Consider the following 17,308-nt stretch of genomic DNA (forward strand, 5'->3'; position numbering starts at 1 on the left):
TACCCTTTTATTGTTATATTTACTAAGCACTGCTGTTGCTGCTTGCACTTTTTCTTAGTGTTTTGAAATATTGTAGTATTTAATTTATTAGTTGTGATTTTAACTCTTCATATGTCTGTTTTTGTATATACATGAGCTGGAATTAATTTACACTGAAGACACCTTGAGGCAAAGCCATTATATTTCTTTGGGGATGGTTTTTGAGAAGGTGTATCTACAATAATGCAAATATCATTAATCTGGGTGCTAGCCTTTGTTACTGTTCTCACCATGTCATCCACAATATTTAAGTTTCTTGTTTAATTATAATTTTCAGCTCATCTTCCATGCCATGACAGTAGCCAAATGATTTAAGTATACTCACGGTATGAGTCCAAGTGACAGCTCCCTAAATTCCCTTGAGTCAATGCAACTCTTCATGAATTTGATTTTAATGCACTGTGTATCACTGTTTGTGCATATCCTCAGACGTTTATTTCTATTCCCATGCTGATACTGACTGAGTGTGCTTTAATTCAGCTGTCCTAGAATGTTTCTGTGTAGAATCAGTTGTCATTTCAATCTATTTTACCTGTTCTGTTCCAAGGCTCTGCCATGTTCTTGTGCATTATGTTGGACCTTTCCATGGAGCACTTCCTGCTACTTGCAGCAGTTTCATTCTATTCACTTCCATTAATCCACTTAGCCATCTGCGCTCTGTTGATAAAGATGTTTCTAAATTGTCAAGCTTTACAATGTAATTCTTTTTCAAGATTTGCCTTTTTTGACTTATTTGATTTATTTGCACTTTAATCTGAATAGTCTCAGCTTCACTATACTTCTGATTATTGTCCTAACGTGGAAGAAGTGTATAAAGTCTTCCCTGAGTCAAGTTGTTTAAAAAATAAATCATGTGTGTTTGCTTCTAAATTCCATTTAGGACTCTTTCTGCCACCATTCTGGACAGATGGCAGCAAAGTCCACTGTTTTCATTAGTATGAGCAACAGTAATTGTGTTTTCTATGAGCATATTGTTAGAACCAGAATATCCTCACATATCTTCTAGTAGCTGATCCATGATCAACTGTGTAATGTGAAGTCAATCTTCCTTTATATCAGACATCCTATGGTTAATTTTCTTAGCACTATTCGGGTGTTTTCTGGTCATCTGATGTTTCTCTCTGTTCTTCTTCTTGGACCAGAAAGTACAGGCCATAATGCTAAACTGAGCCATTTAAGTCCATGTCACTCATCTGGTCAGGATAAAAGAGATGAACATCTGTGGGTTCTGTTCAAGCAGCTTTATTATGTACAAACACATCAGGATTGAGGCTTAATAGCATTAACGTAGATAAACATGTAAACAAACTAGCTATCACACACATATATGCTCACACTCTGGCTGCACTCTCAAAATGGCACTGAAACTAGCACGTGCTTGCTATTTATATGCACATGCTACTCTTGGAAATGCTTCTTAAAGGTACAACAAACACTATTCTACATCCTCCCTCTTGAGGGAGTCATGCTTTGTTTACGGCATTAATTGACATGCAATTGATATAAAATAATTCTCTGACAAATTATACAGAACTAATTACATATAGATAATTATGTCCAGGTTACTGTATATTTCACACTAGGTCTGGAAATACAACCAAATCGTGTGACATAGAAATTAGAACTAGGTCTAGCAATTGGGACTGTCTCTGCTGAATGTTCAACTTTGGAGACATCAGGAACATCATCAGGAATGGAAGTAGGAGTTAAGACATGTTCTCTAACAGGAACATTGTATGGATTACTCTGAGATCTAGATTCTGTATCACAGGAACAATGCTATGATATCAATTTTGATACAGGCAGAAGATGTCTGCGATTCCCCCTGTACTCCACACCCTCAGATTCCATTGAAGTAGAATCTTGGGTCAGCACATATACCTGTTACTTGATTCCATTGAAGTAGAATATTGGGTCGGCTCATATACCTATTACTTGACCAATCCAGTTGAAACTTTTCACCATTTGTATCCTCGCTGTCTCTCCTTATTTCAATGGACAGAGAAATCTGATCGATTTATCATAGCTGGATTTCTGGAAAGAACGCTTTCTAAATTGTTGGGTTGTGATTGTTCTGTTGTTCCTTTCTTTAGGCCTCAACAAACTGGAACTGATAGGCAAGGTTCTTCTGGTTTGCCTAGATAGAAATCTCTGAGCAGGAGAGCCAAGTATATCATCACAGGGTATGTTTCTGAGACTGAGTAAATTCAGAAAGCGATCTGTATTATTATGCTTTGACTTCTCTAGTAATTGCTTTGCACTCTGTACTGCACGTTCAGCTAGTCCATTTCACCGTGGGTATTCTGGATTACCAGTAACATGTACAAAGTACCATTCTTTTCCAAATTTCTGAAACAACTGACTGGTAAACTGGGTATCGTTGTCAGAGATAAGCTTCTGTGGACTCCCATGGACTGAGAAATGATGTTTCAACTTGGTGATACCAGCAGTGGATGTTAGGTTAGGTAGTAAATCGATCTCAAACCAGTTCGAATAAGAGTTTAGCAATACTAAGTAATGCTGATTGTTCCACTCAAATATATTAGTGGCTACTGTTGACCAAGGTAGTTCAGGAACTTGAGTTAGCTGAAGTGGTTCTTTTTGCAGATGCAATTTAGTCAAGAAGAAAGTACTTTATCAATATCTTTTGCTAGAGAAGAACAAAATACTAGTCCTCTTGCCCTTCTTTTGGTAGATTTGGAACCCGGGTCACCACAATGTAAAATCTGGATATATTCACGTTGTAAGGAAGGGAAGCAGGAACAACAATTTTAGGACCTTTGAAAATAGTACTATATTCCATCAACATCTCATCTCTGTAAGGAAAATAAGTTTGCACTTCAGGCAGTACACTAGATTGCTTTGACGGCCATCCAACATTAATGAAGTGGTTGAGCTTTTGCAAAATGGAATCGGTCTTTGTATGATCTCTCAGCTCATCAAGTCTCGTGGTAGAAGAATTGCACTCTTCCATGACATCAAAGTCAAAATTCTCTGCATTAAGCTGTCTGTTGTATTTCTGGGTGATCTGGATTAGGTATCAGCCAGATAAAGAACTTTGCCTTTTTTGCAGACCATTTTGAAGTTGTACTTTTACAACCTATGCATCTCTCTGGAACTGAATGCATAGGCTTCTTTAAAATAGTGACTAGAGGTTGATGATCAGTTTCAAACTGAATAGCTTGACCATAAATATAATCATGAAACTTTGAACATGCAAATATTATTGACAAAAGTTCTTTCTCAATTTAAGCATATTGCATTTCAGTTTGGGTAATACTTCTAGATGCATAGGCTACTGGCCTGCCCTCTTGAAGAATAACTGCATCAAGACCAAATTTTGAAGCATCACAGGAAAGAGTTACTGGTTTATTGACATCATAGTATCTTAATGTAGGTGGGGTGGCAATTTTCTGCTTAAGGTCTTCAAATGCTCGCTGGTGCTGTTGCAACCAAGACCATGCAACATTTTTGCACATCAGCTCTCACAAAGGTGCTGTCAACTTACTGAAGTCTGGTATAAACTTGCCTAAACAGTTGACCATACCAAGAAAACATTGTAGAGCTTGAACATTATCTGGTACTGGCATCTTAAGAATGACTGCTTGCTTGGACGGGTCTGGCTGCAAGCCGGTGCTAGTAAATAAATAACCTACATATGTAACTTCTGGTAGTCTGAATTTGAACTTCAGAGGATTGAGCTTCAAGTTCACTTCATGTGCTCTGTCTAGAATTTTCCTAAGGTTTCTGTCATGCTCTGCTTCACCATTGTCTCCAGCCAATAAAACATCTACTATTATGGTACAAGGATAACCTGAAAAAATTTGCTCCATTGCACGCTGAAAGATTTCACTTGCAGAATTTATTCCAAATGGCATCCTGAGAACTCTATATCTTCCAAACGGGGTACTAAATGTAGTCAGTAGTGAAGATTTGCAATCAAGCATCACTTGCCAAAATGAACTTTTTACATCCAAGACAGAAAAAACAGTAGCATTTCAGTATTAGGGCTGTGACTTCCTCAACTGTATGCATAGGATAATGCAGTCTCTTTAATGCTTTGTTCAAATCTCTTGGGTTGATGCATATTCTGATTTCATCTGAGCCTTTTTTGTGGGCTGCTACCATGGATGACACCATTCATTAGGTTCTGTAACTGGACAAATTACACCTTGCTTCACTATTTTATCGAGCTGAGCTTTGACTTTATTCTGCATAGCTGTCAGAACTTTTCTTGCTGGTCTCACCACTGGACTGACCTCTGGGTCTAACTTCATAAAATACACAACTCGAAGTTTGCCTAACTTGTCATTGAAAGCATCAGCATACTCTGAGAAAATAGCATCAGTAAAATTGGAAGTGAGATGTGCTTATGTGATGAACTTCTTTGGTAAAGGAAAGCAGATTCATTCTCAAACTGTCTCTGAGACCCAATAATGACTGCACAGGTCTTCGGACTATATAGAATAGTAAGCAGTTCCCAACCAAATAACATGAAAGCACTACTGAGCCTTCAGTTTGAATTTCTTCACCTCCATAAGCAACAAGTTCCAAACAACTGGCCACATTAAGTTGCTCACCAGCTCTCACCTTAGCAAATGTGTCTGCTGACATAACATTGCACATTGAACCAGTGTCTACTTTGACCTCTGTGGATTGACCATTGATCTGGACAGTATAAAACACTTCATTCTTTGCCACCAAATCTACTGCGTCAGTCTTTTCACCAATTACTGATACACCATCTACATAGAAAGTAGGGTTGCAGCTCTCTATCTAATTAACTTGCTTTTTTAAGTGACCCTTCTTTATAACTGTGTGAGGTTTAATTGATTTGCAAAACTTTTGAAAATGGTTCCATTTTTACACTTGAGGCATTGCTGACCAAATGCTAAGCATTTTTATCTTTTAGACTCATGATTGGCATCACAATTTCAGCAATTAACAATAAAGCTTGATTTGAGTTTTGCTAACTCACCCTTGTACTACACTGAGCATGTCCTTTTCACTGAACTAGTCTTACAGCTTGCTGGAAAACTACAGGTTTTACCTGCCACACCCACAGAGGTTACAGCTGCCATGTACTTAGGCCTACTTCTACTAGCCACATGTTGCATGCTGTCTACATTTGCTCTGGAGCCTGCTGAAACCATGCTCTTATCACTTGCAAGCATACTTGTGTGCCTTTCTGTAACTTCATGGATTTCATAAATCTCACTAGCTTTGCTCAGCATTAAATCACTGTCATGAAGCAAAATCTTTGTCACTGCAGCACTATTAATACCACAAATAAGTCTGTCCTTTATTAACTCATCTTTTAAATCACTAAACCTACATGTTTAAGCTTTGTTTCTAAGGTCATTAACATAAGCTGCAAAAGTTTCTCTTGGCTTTTGATCTCTTGTGTAAAGCAAATGCTTTTCAAATGTAACATCTCTCTGGGGGACTGCAAATTTTCCCTGAATTTGCATTTCAAACACTCTGAGTCTTCCCTTGATTCAGCCTGTACAACAATATTATGTTTTTTCCTGTTCTCCTTCATACACTGCTGGTGCATACACAAATGAACACTTTCTTTCAGTGGCCTCTGACCCAGCAAGGTTTAGCAAAATGAATGCCCTGGTGTGTGCATCTTTGTCAGAATAAGTTGCTTGTATAAAAATATTGTACTCTTGCTCAAATATTCTCCAGTTCTCTGTAATATTCTGATTAAATACAAGTGGATCTGGTCTGCGAAATGCCTCTGCCATATTAACACATACCAATTAAGGCTTTTGCAAGTATGCACTAATGCACACACATATACATATGCTGGAAATTTATGCCAGTTCTTGTAACTATGCCCAATAGCACAACAAGCCTATGAATAACTGAACTTTGTGAAATAAGTCTCCTGGGCACAATAATACTCTTGAAATCACTGTACTGTAAGAAATCACCTCTTATCAGTGTAAGAAACATTTCAAGTAACTGCACTGTGTGAATAAACTGGACAGAAGAAGCTCAGACTAAGAAACATTTTGAAGTAACTGCACTTTGCGAATAAACGGTACACAGCACACTGAAATTTTCCCAAAATGGCTGTATTTTGCTAAATAAGTCTGTACAGTGTAAGAAGCACTCTGTAATAGCAGCACTCTGTGAATAGACACACCCAGCACAATAAACTTTTCGAAATGGCAGTATTTTGACTGCACTTTATGAAACAGTTGCACTTTGCACACAATAAACTTTTCAAAATAAATCCACAGTAATAAACATACACTGTAAGCACTTTTACACACTTTGAGATACTTTGAATAACTCTAGTTATGCTCTGAATAGCTTCAATCAATGCAAAGCAGTAGTTTATGCCAAAACACAATACTTTGCCAAAAAACATGCAGTTGCCTTGCTTTATTTATGCTTAATGTGCCCTTTTTGCCCTTTATTATATTTGTTTTGCTCGTTTAATCATTGTTCATGCCCATTATACTTTTCTTGTGCTTGTTTTACTCTAAACATGCTCATTTTACTTTAAACATGCTTGTTTTGCAATTCTGAGGTAATTCCAAACCCCTTATGTTCTTTTCTGATAATCGTTTTATCAGCTATCTTAACTTCAAACATTCCATTTAATTAATACACTTTTTGTGCCTCTTGTTTACTTAATAATGCATTCTGTGCTCCTGTAATGCTCCATTTTATCTTTCTGGTAAAATAAATTGTTCATGCAAGTTTTCATTCCTTTTCATTCATTCATTTCTGGACCTTTTTTGTACTCGGTTCACTTAGTTTACCTTCACTGTTAACTCTGCATCTCATAGCTCTGAAAAGCAGTCTCTGTAATCCCAATTCTGATACCATGTCACTTGTCTGGTCAGTATTAAACAGATGAACATCTGTGGGTTCTGTTCAAGCAGCTTTATTATGTACAAATACATCAGAATTGAGGCTTAATAACTTTAACTTAGATAACTTGTAAACGAACTAGCTATCACACTCATACATGCTCACACTCTGGCTGCACTCTCAAAATAGCACTAAAGCTAGCATGTGGTTGCTGTTTATATGCACGTGCTGTCCTTGGAAATGCTTCTTAAAGGTACAACACACAGACTATTCTACAGTCCACCTCTTAGAATAAGCTTTGTGTTTATCACCTGCACCTGTACCTCAGAACTGAAGGCCAACACAGCATATCCCTTCCTGTGTAATTTACTGGGGTGCTCTATACTTTAGTGTGAACAGGACTAAAGTATTTTTCTTCCATCTGTTCCTGTGAATCATCAAGGCTGGATACATATGCTGCTGACTGACACCGCTGTTCAAGAACCCATCCTTGTCTTTTGTCAGCCTTAGGCCTTGAACCTGAAGTAAATTTTTGTCACTGACAGACTAACACCTGCCAAACACCACATGTGTGTGTAATTACTCTCATTAGGAGTGTTTTAAATTGTAACTCCTTTTCTTTTCTTTGACAGGTGAGATATGCTCTATATTTTAACCACTGTCTATGTGCTCATGTCAGTGAAATACTTTGTATACATATTAAACAAATTGGGCACTGCTGTAGTACTTTGAACCATGATGTAGTATTGGCATCTATTTCCTAAAATGTTTATACTTGAAGAAAAAGTCCATAATAGAGTCTTAGTAAAGTAGGAGTTTGATAATATACCTGTAGACCTTTAAACATTTCAATTAACATTCATTAGCCAGAGGCTTTGAAAATGTTGAAATGTGGTTGGTCAAACCTCCAAGACATTGTGCTATGGGCAGAGGCCATCAATAAGAAAAGTAATATTCTAATCAACCCCCCCCCCACACACACACAAATCCTTAGTTACCACCCTACTAACAACCCCCCCAAGACAGACATCTATAATACTCAGGACCCAATTGGTTTCGGCTGCATAGCTAGGCTTGTAAGAGCTCTAGTGGTCGTTAGCCTAGTTACACCCTATGAACCTATGAATTCTAAATATACCCAGACAAAGAACGAGAACAAACAACACATATTCTCTACAAAGAAAGCTGCCATTGTAAAGCTTCTTACCAGCTGTATAATACAGGCATTGAACCGCCAGATCACTAGATTTGATAGCTATCCGATAGCTTTCTTAATAGTTGTTGAATGCTTTGGTTTGGCAGCTGTCAAAATAGTCATCAAATGCCATGATAGACAGCTACTTTGACATCTGTTAAAATAGATGTCAAATTATTTGTCTGGCTCTGGCAGTTCAAAAAAGTGATTAGCGAACATTTGTGTTACTAATCAAAATGTAAATAAAATTATTTTTTCTGTGTTAGTTATCTGTTGCACTAAAGTGCTGTACAAAATGTCATAGCTCCAGTTGGACTCCACTATGTGCTCTGTCTGATAAAATTCAAAGCAGAATGCCAAAGCATCAGTCAGGTAAGTACTACAATGCTAAATGTTGCTACCTGAATTTTTTTTGAATTACACAGACTCATAAATAGATACAGACACACAAATGCACACCTAGATTTGCAATCAGATGCATATATTCATAAATAGTTATCTGTCCATTTCTAGTAGTATAGGATATGAAATATAAATAAAGGAAAGGGAATACTGTTTCCAAAAATGCAAAGAAACAAAAGCATCCTTTAAAATATCTTTTAAAATTACAAAACCAGACAATGAACTAAAAAAAAGCAAACAGAGATCATTTGCTGAGCACAATAATGCTGCCCGGTTGAGCTTCACAAAGACCCTGGCAGTCTGTTATTTCCATATAATGCCCACACTGGAGAGCATTACTGCTTATTCTTAATATCTCTAAGGATTTAATTTCCATATTAGTTATTTATATTTAATATATTTAGTATGCTACTATTATGGTGTTTTAATTTCTGACACTGTGGCATGTCTTTTATTTGTCTTCTTACTATAGACATTTGCATGAACTTCAGCAGCACAGAGTGCAAGGAAAGAAAGAAAAGTAAAGGACAGAAAGAAAGAAAGAAAAATGATTTAATCTCCAAGCTGCATAGAGAGAATTTGTAGTTTATATGGCATACAACCTTTAATAAGCATTATTGCTGTTACAATCATCAAGATAGAAAGGACATCTTATGTTTTTTAATCTGTATTACAATGATATATTTTTAATGAAACACCTACTTCTAACGTTTAGGCAACACGCTGAAACCTTCAGGTTGAATGCATGATGTTTGTATTTTAAGACATTATGAAACTATCTCCATCTGTTACTGGACAGATGTCATTACTGGTAGTCACTGTGCTATGTAACAGAAAAATAACCCTTTCCTTCTTATGTGCTTCTTTCCATTCAGAGCTTTTTGCAGAAGAGAAGTGGCCATTCCCTGAACAAAGAGTGGAAGAAGAAGTATGTCACACTGTCCAATAATGGGGTCCTGTCCTATCACCCAAATATGAATGTAAGCATAACAAAAAGAGAATAGTAAATTACATCACTGTGTCTGATAAAGATTATAGAAATATGTTACCTGTCCAACACGACAGTATCGTGTAGTAATACTCAATCCTGACTGTACGTATACTGCAGTATTAAACTAAGTGAGGGAATTTGATAAAATGTGGGGCATATGGGGTGTTTCACAGCAAGCAATAGACTACTAAAGAGCATATTGTAGTTTTAGAAAACTAGGGTTTAGATACAGGTTAACCATGAAAATTAAAATGCGTTTTCCATTCTGAAGTAATTTTAAGTATAGAAAACGTCAACATGTAAAGCAGAGTCCTTTTGCAGTGAGCATGGAGGTTGTTTATTTCATTTCCTGTAGGGATGTGGTAGAATTTTGACTGCCAAATGGTAACTGAAATCTTCCTTTTTTTGTTTTTCTATAAAGGAAAAGTGAGCTGACCTAGTAGCATACGGGAAGTATTCTGTCTTCCAGTCCAGTTGCACCATCAGTTGGAGCAACTAGCAGAGGGTGTTGCTGCTTGTCTAGCAGAGGTTGTCCTTCCCTTAGGAGAGGGTTATGACAGACACTACTGTATCTTTGTCCCATAAATGTGTCTAGAAGCTCAGTACACCATAATGTTAAGTAAAGGGGACAATCTCTAAACTCATTGTACACCCCTACCTTTTCCCAATATGGAGAGATGAAACAACAGCACAGTGTAAAAGAAGATGAAGTCCTCTTTGCAAAGCAGTCCCAGAAGTGCTATCTGGAAGGCAGAGACAGAGTTACTGGAACACACATATAAAGAGGTTGATAGAAAAAGATAAGGTTAGCAGCTGTTTCTATTTTTGAAGACAGTTCTTACTTGACAGATGAGCATAAATGGCAGAATATACTAAAAACACTACATTTTCTTTCTTTCCTCTAGATATTGAGGAAAATTCAAGTGCTATGATTAAAACAGCTTAGTTTGATGCAAAATAGTAGAAGCAATTACAATTCAGTAACAGTAAGCCTGAACTAGGATAGTAATTTGAATCATTTTAGTTACCAGAGGGTATGTATTGTCCTACATGTATTGTCCTACAAAATCCCATAGATCAGTAGGGAGTTTTCAAGTGTGGACACCAGAAAAAGTTGTAATCCTTGCTGTAGTCTGTTGAGGCTGCCTACCTGTAACCTATCTATTCATCAGGTGTTTCACCTAGGCCCCGTGTAGCTGCCTACCTGCAACTTATCTATTCATCAGGTGTTTCACCTAGGCCCCATGTAGCTGCCTACCTGTAACCTGTTCATTCTTCAGGTGTTTCATCTAGGATCTGTGTAGGTGACTACCTGCAACCAGTCCATTCTTTCATCTAGCTCTGCCCTTGAACCTCTTCACTAGTGTACAACAGTACTGACTCTGTACAGACTCCTGTGCTGTATTTCACTACCCCCAAAGAGTTTCTTTGTAAAACATGGATTTTATGATGTGCTACCATCCATGTCCCCTTCTATCCTATATCCTTTCCTTGCAAGTTAAACCCTTTCATGTTTCCCTTAGTTAAGAGTTCCTACACAGTACCCACTTTGTCTACCAGAGTGTCTTTGCCATGATGACCTTCTTATTGCTCACACTCCGCAGCTTCCATCCCTCACATCATTGGTAATTCTCTGTTGCATGATGCCATCTAGTGTAATCTTACTTTCAGCATCCAGCTGCTAGACGTGGGAGCTCTGTTCCTGATGTGCATGTTCCAGTGCCCCGTACCATGGGAAGATATCAACATTATCTTTGGTATCTGTCCCCCTTCACCACACGCACACACACACACACACACACACACACACACACACACACACACACACACACACACACACACACACACACACACACACACACACACACATACACACACACAAACACACACACAAACACACACACACACACACACACACACACACACACACACACACACACACACACACACACACACACACACACACACCAGCATAATATTGACCTTTGCCACTAACATTTTAAGTTGTGTTGCCAGATTCATTCTAGCTTGGCATACCATGTGATACACATGTGTCAGCTAATGCACAGCAGAAGAACATTTTTCAGCGATAGCAAAATTCCACTACCTGCATCTTAGAAGATGCATCAGATCTTAATAAAATAGATAGATGGATCTGATGAGTCCAACTGACTGTAGAGTGGCATAAGAAAAATGCTGTTGCCATAACCAGGACATAAGTGAAGACAGGTGATGGCAAGAGGGCACAGGGAAATGAGCTGCAGTGTAAGCCAGAGACAGGATGGACATAGAGAGCTGTAGGCTGATAGATATAGAGCATTATAGGTTTAATCAAAGCTCCTGGGAGCATAGATTGATAGAGGTGAGTTAATCAGTGAGGAGTTAAAATGAAACTGAGATTTCTGAACATGATGGTTTGCTAGACAGTATGAGTCATAAGGTAAAACACCACCCTAATGTTAAATAACACAGTGGGGGGTTTGGGGAGTTTGGTTACCCCTTGATATTTCTTAGGAGATCAGGTACAGAATGCAGTAGTGAAATGTGGATAAGAAAATAATAAGGAAACTAGATGATATCTCAGTATTTCATTTTGTCATCATTAAGGATTACATGCAGAATAACCATGGGAAAGAGATTGACCTGGTTAGGACAACAGTGAAGGTGCCAGGCAAACGGCCTCCACGAGCCTTCTCTTCGTGTGGAGCTTCTTCTTCCAACATCAATGGACTTGTGAAGGATGTGAGTGGCATGCAAGTTACAGAAAATGCAAGTAAGTAAATGCTTTTACTCCTATTAGCAGATAAATGCAGCAACATTTAAGAAAGTAAGAAAAATGCAGCAAGTATGTCAGTGTCTATAGAAAAAGATGAACACGTCCGCCTCTCTGCAAAGAACATGTTGCTTTTACATTTTTTTTTTCATTGTAGATAGCAATCACTGCTCAATTCAATCTGGAAATTAAAAAGTACCCAAAGTATATCATTCCTTAAGTTTCCATGCACTGTCATCCCTACCAGTTAAGCTATGACCAAAATTATCTATGCCACTTCCAAAGAAATACATTAGATGGATTGAATACTCTAAACTGGCCGTAGGTGTGAGTATGTGTGCGAGTGTGTGGTACACCCTCTGAGGACGGTCGGGTCTTGGACAAGCAAGCTGCCCCGTAAAACTCTTAACCACTACAGAAACAACGATTGCCGAAGAGTGCTTATTCCCCAGTGTGCTGAATTGCATGATGCAGGTGCAAGGGAGAGAATGCTTATAACATTAGACCATAGCCTGAGATCAGTGGACTGCTTAAAAAGTGTAAAAGAACCATTGTCAGAGCATCAATAAAAGTATTATTTTATTCTCTAGTTACATTAGCTCCACCTTACCGGTAAAGGATGTACTTTTACATGTTCTTATTTTCTGGAGTCCTCCTAACCTGTTTTCACAACTCACCAGAACAATAGAGGGTCACATGATTTGCTTGACAACTTAGTGATCATTGCTATAGCCTGAGTTAAACTTGGGACACCTTGATGTGAGTTCTGTAGTCCACTTGAATAATCCTGCAACCTAGAATGCAGGGAAAACAGAAATATATTGTGAGAAGTAACCAGTTGCTCCCATTTTAAGATATTTAAATCAGATTTGTAACAGAGAAGTTCGTGAATTTTAACATTTTCTCAGCTCCATGTAATTTCTTGTTATGGGCATTATGCACTTCCACCAAGTCCATGTTTGTTTTCTGTAAATTTTGTAACATTCCTTTCTAAGTCAGGGCCACAACAACAGAAAGATGTAAACTTAGCATCTGGTAGTAGTTAGTACATTTTGTAAAAGCAAGCCACAAAATATCCAGAACAATCTAGGCCGACAGCAGGGAAGACCAGTAAGTCTTACAGTCCTATCATTTTGCTTCTACATAGACAGGGCAAGACCTGCAGTGGTACCAGTTTTTAACCTGTTAACAAAAAGTAAGTGTTGGTAGGTGCATGATGCCTACTGCTTTTCTGCCTGGGTTATGTATACAGTAAAATAACAAACACATGAGCACAACGCAGAAAATTTTAACACTTTTATTCTTTAGTTTCCCAGAATTTCATAAAAATAAAACTCAGTACATCAAGTCCTTGTTAAATAATGTATATCAATATCATATTATTTAAAAATGAACCAATAAAGACAATTTAAGAATGCATATTTATTTTCAGTTAGAATGCATCATTTTAAAGATCTCAAATTTAAAATGCCTTTAATGATTATTATGTCATTTTAACCTGGTGGCAACATTACAAATAAAGCTGGCTGCCAGTTTAATTCACATGCTTGCAATAAGTTTTCAAAATCACCTCCTCAAGCATCCATGCATACTTTCTCAATTACTAAGAACACACATCTTAAAATTGAAACTGGTTAGACTGTGTCTTACTAAGACATTTTTCTGGTTAATAACATAATTTTTTGATGCTTGTACAGTCATTTTGCTAACTTGTGTACTGACTTGTCTACATAATAAACATCACATGAACACATAGCTAAGTACTTCATATCTCTTGTGTTACAGTTATAGTGATTCTTTATTTCAGAGACCTTGTCATTATTTTTTCTATAAAACAGTGTGTTAGTTATTCTTAAATCTACATCGCTAGTGTGCCTCAGAAGGGAGGGAGGGCATCCTGTTTCTTTCCCTGTTTAAATTAAAGATGTTTTAACTCATCTTAATTACAAACATTGGCAAATTACCCACCACTTTCATCTAAACTTCAGTGTCCATAATTACTGCACAACTATATCTAACTTTGTTTTTAATGATCAAATAATGCATAATAAAAGTTAATGTAAAAGTTTATTCAACATTCTCCATTCTACCTGTATCGGACTTCCTGAGATCATCTGAAATTTGTTGCTTCTAATATTTCTTTCTGTAACTCATTTATAAGATGCTCTAATACCTTTTTTTAGCTAATAGGTGTTAAGTGGTTTCTAGGCTAAAGAACCCAGGAGTCCTTTTTTTAAGCCTATTTCTGCTTCCCAAGGTGAGACTCAAACTCCGTGTCTGTGTCTGTGAATTAAACATCTAACCCATTATGCTGACACCTCCCCAAGTCTTTCAGCAAATTCAGCCTTATATTTCTCCTCTGATGTTGTCAGCCTAAGCAATCTAATATATTATACTTTTACTACATTTCTCTTAATATATCGGCAGAGTCACAAATATAGTGTAAATACATTTTGAACAGCATAAAACAAAGCTGACCACCATGGCTGGAACATGCAAAACTTTTAATATAAAAATAATAAAAGCCAATAAAAGAAGGTAAGCCCTTTCGTGGCTGATAGCCACTTCTTCAGACCATAAAACAACAATGAAAGTGCTTCAATACTTAACATACAAAGTGGCCAATCAAAACACAAAACAAGTCACATGTCTCCTACTACAGATGAGGTAACCTGAGCTCATTCATAGAACTCCATTCATAAAAACTTCATTCATTAAAAATTGGTCGATAAAATCAATGCCTCAAGCCACATGCTCGCAAGATTGGCTTGATAGATAAAGTGTCATTCAAACTAGGAAGCAAATCAGCTTTTAGTAAAATGATCCATCTGAGCTCAGTACATTCCGTAATATTTTTAATGTCACCCCCTCTAGTGATTCATTCATTAATCTCTAAAACAGTAAATTTAAAACAATGCGCAGGGCCAGAGTCAACAGCATGTCTAGTTAAAACATTCATGGATTTCTTATTCCGAATGTCACCTATATGTTCTAGAACTCTCTCTTTCAACATCCAATTGTTTTTTCTGACATAAAAGCTACTGCACGCTTGTGACTTAGCATAATAAATCACATTTACAATCAGCATAAAAATCAAATTAAATATGATAATTCAGAGAAGGATGTTCAGTAGAGCTTGTAACCCAGATATATTTACATGCTTGACAGAATCGGCATGGATAAGTGCCAGTGTGATTAGAGTGGACAGATCTGACGCATGTAGATCATCTATAACATAATTTTCTAGCTCAGTTTTAACCTTTATGCCCTTTAGAGTTCCTTTATATTTAGTGAATATCTGTTTAGCTTCTGCTAGTAAACATGACAACTTCTCATCTGTAGTGAGATTGTTACTGTCCTTAACTGTAATTTGCATGTTCTTAACTGAGTGTTATTTCAGTAACCACCATTGTGAACCCCAAGAAGTCTACAGCCCACAGGAGATATTTCACATCAAATGTCCACTGCAACAGGAGTTCTTGAAATCCCTCATGCCATTTTTTGTTCTTGGAGTGTCATTTCATCTTGATTGTTTTCATTCACACCATCTACCTTGAGGTAGTGTTTTACATGGATCACATACTTGCAGATTTAGTGTTTATGTTTTGCTTTCCATTTGTGGCACAATTATTTTCCACCATTATAGTCACTTTTTCAGCTGTATAAGTCTTTTAGCAGCAGTTCTATTTTCTTCACAGGGGCTGTCTATAAAGCAATTGCTGTATCCAGTTTCATTTTAAGTTTCACCCCTGTTGCTTCTAAAATGATCTATATAGCTTTTCAGTCAGTTTGTTTCATACTATACAGTTCTGCAAACATGTCTGAGAATTCAGAAAGAACTCTATTGCTTGAGTTAAGGCCTGGTGTAAAAAGGCCCTGATTGCACAATGTTGTACTATCAGATTCAGAGACATATTAGCTGCAATGAAGAAAAACCTCACTATCATTTATTTATTTATTTATTTATTTACTTACTTATTTATTTATTGCAGTTGGTTTACCAGGATAGTCCATTGGGCCAAATGAACCCGTTTTCAATGGAGTCCTGGGGAGAAAAGCTCCAAAATACATTCAAAGTTACATAATAGGCACAACATATAGTAAAAAAGAAGACAATATCAAATAGTACAGCAGGTATACAGTTAAATACATTGTGCAGAAAAACATATTAACTATTTAGCACAGCAAAAATTTCCATTTGTACAGAAAAGTTAGGAAAACAGTTACTAAAAAGGAAGAGGAGGTACAATGACATAATATAGTGGGGGAGGAAGAAACATAAGGACTTGTTTAATAAATTCTATTGAATTTTCAGGGTATATTAAAGATGTGAGCAGAGCAGGGAGGGGTGTGAGAAGGAGTAGAGTAGGTTATGTAGGGTGGGAGCAGGAGCATTCCCACTGGGAAGCTAGATGTGTATAAAGAGATTTTTTGAAAGCAGAGTGATTAGAGGTGGTGCGGATGAGTGGAGGAAGGGAGTTCCAGAGGCGAGCTAGGTTGAAGGATAGAAGGTTTTTGCCTGGGGGATGTATAGGCTTATGGACTTTGAGTAGGTTTTGATTGTTTGATCTTAATACTCTATTGGGTAAGTGCATTTTAAAGGCAGTAGAGAGGGAAGGACAGAGGGCGGGGTTGAGAATAAGCTTATGGGCTAGAGTTAGTTGAGTGTAAGTTAATTGATTGGGAAGTTCTAGCCATTTTAGTTTCTGGAGGGAAAGACAGTGGTGGGTGGAAGACTTGTGGCTGGTGGCGAATTTTGCAATTTTGTTGTAGCAAGAGGAAAGTTGTTTTTTGAGAGAGGACTGAAGATTAGCTAGGAGTGGGGCGCCATAGAGAAGGGAGGGGATAAGGAAGGAAGTTGCGAGAGTTATTTTAGTAGCAGAGGTAAGGTAGGCATTTTGTCTATAAAGCATGCCATCTAATATGCATGTTTCTGAATCACCATTAACTGCAGCAAGAGCTAATCATCAATTGCTATGTTCGTTAATAATTGTTGATGATTCATTCTGTTAGCACAGACACCCCCCCATTCATTCCCTCCCCGCACACACACATGCACACATTAAAACACACACAG

The 17,308-nt window shown here is 37.4% G+C and overlaps 1 protein-coding gene across 2 annotated transcripts in view; it reads left to right on the forward strand.

Moving 5' to 3' along the window:
* AGAP2 (ArfGAP with GTPase domain, ankyrin repeat and PH domain 2) overlaps window positions 1-17,308 on the forward strand; it is an 823,589-nt gene that overhangs the window by 705,868 nt on the left and 100,413 nt on the right. For both annotated transcript variants that reach the window (XM_044083585.1, XM_044083586.1), the window contains exons 10-11: window positions 9,343-9,447; window positions 12,066-12,231. In XM_044083585.1, coding sequence (XP_043939520.1) covers window positions 9,343-9,447; window positions 12,066-12,231 — 271 coding nt within the window. The remainder of the gene's footprint in view (window positions 1-9,342; window positions 9,448-12,065; window positions 12,232-17,308) is intronic.

This window comes from Protopterus annectens, chromosome 9.part0, assembly GCF_019279795.1.
Source record: "Protopterus annectens isolate FY-2018-M chromosome 9.part0, PAN1.0, whole genome shotgun sequence".
Taxonomy (NCBI): domain Eukaryota; kingdom Metazoa; phylum Chordata; order Ceratodontiformes; family Protopteridae; genus Protopterus; species Protopterus annectens.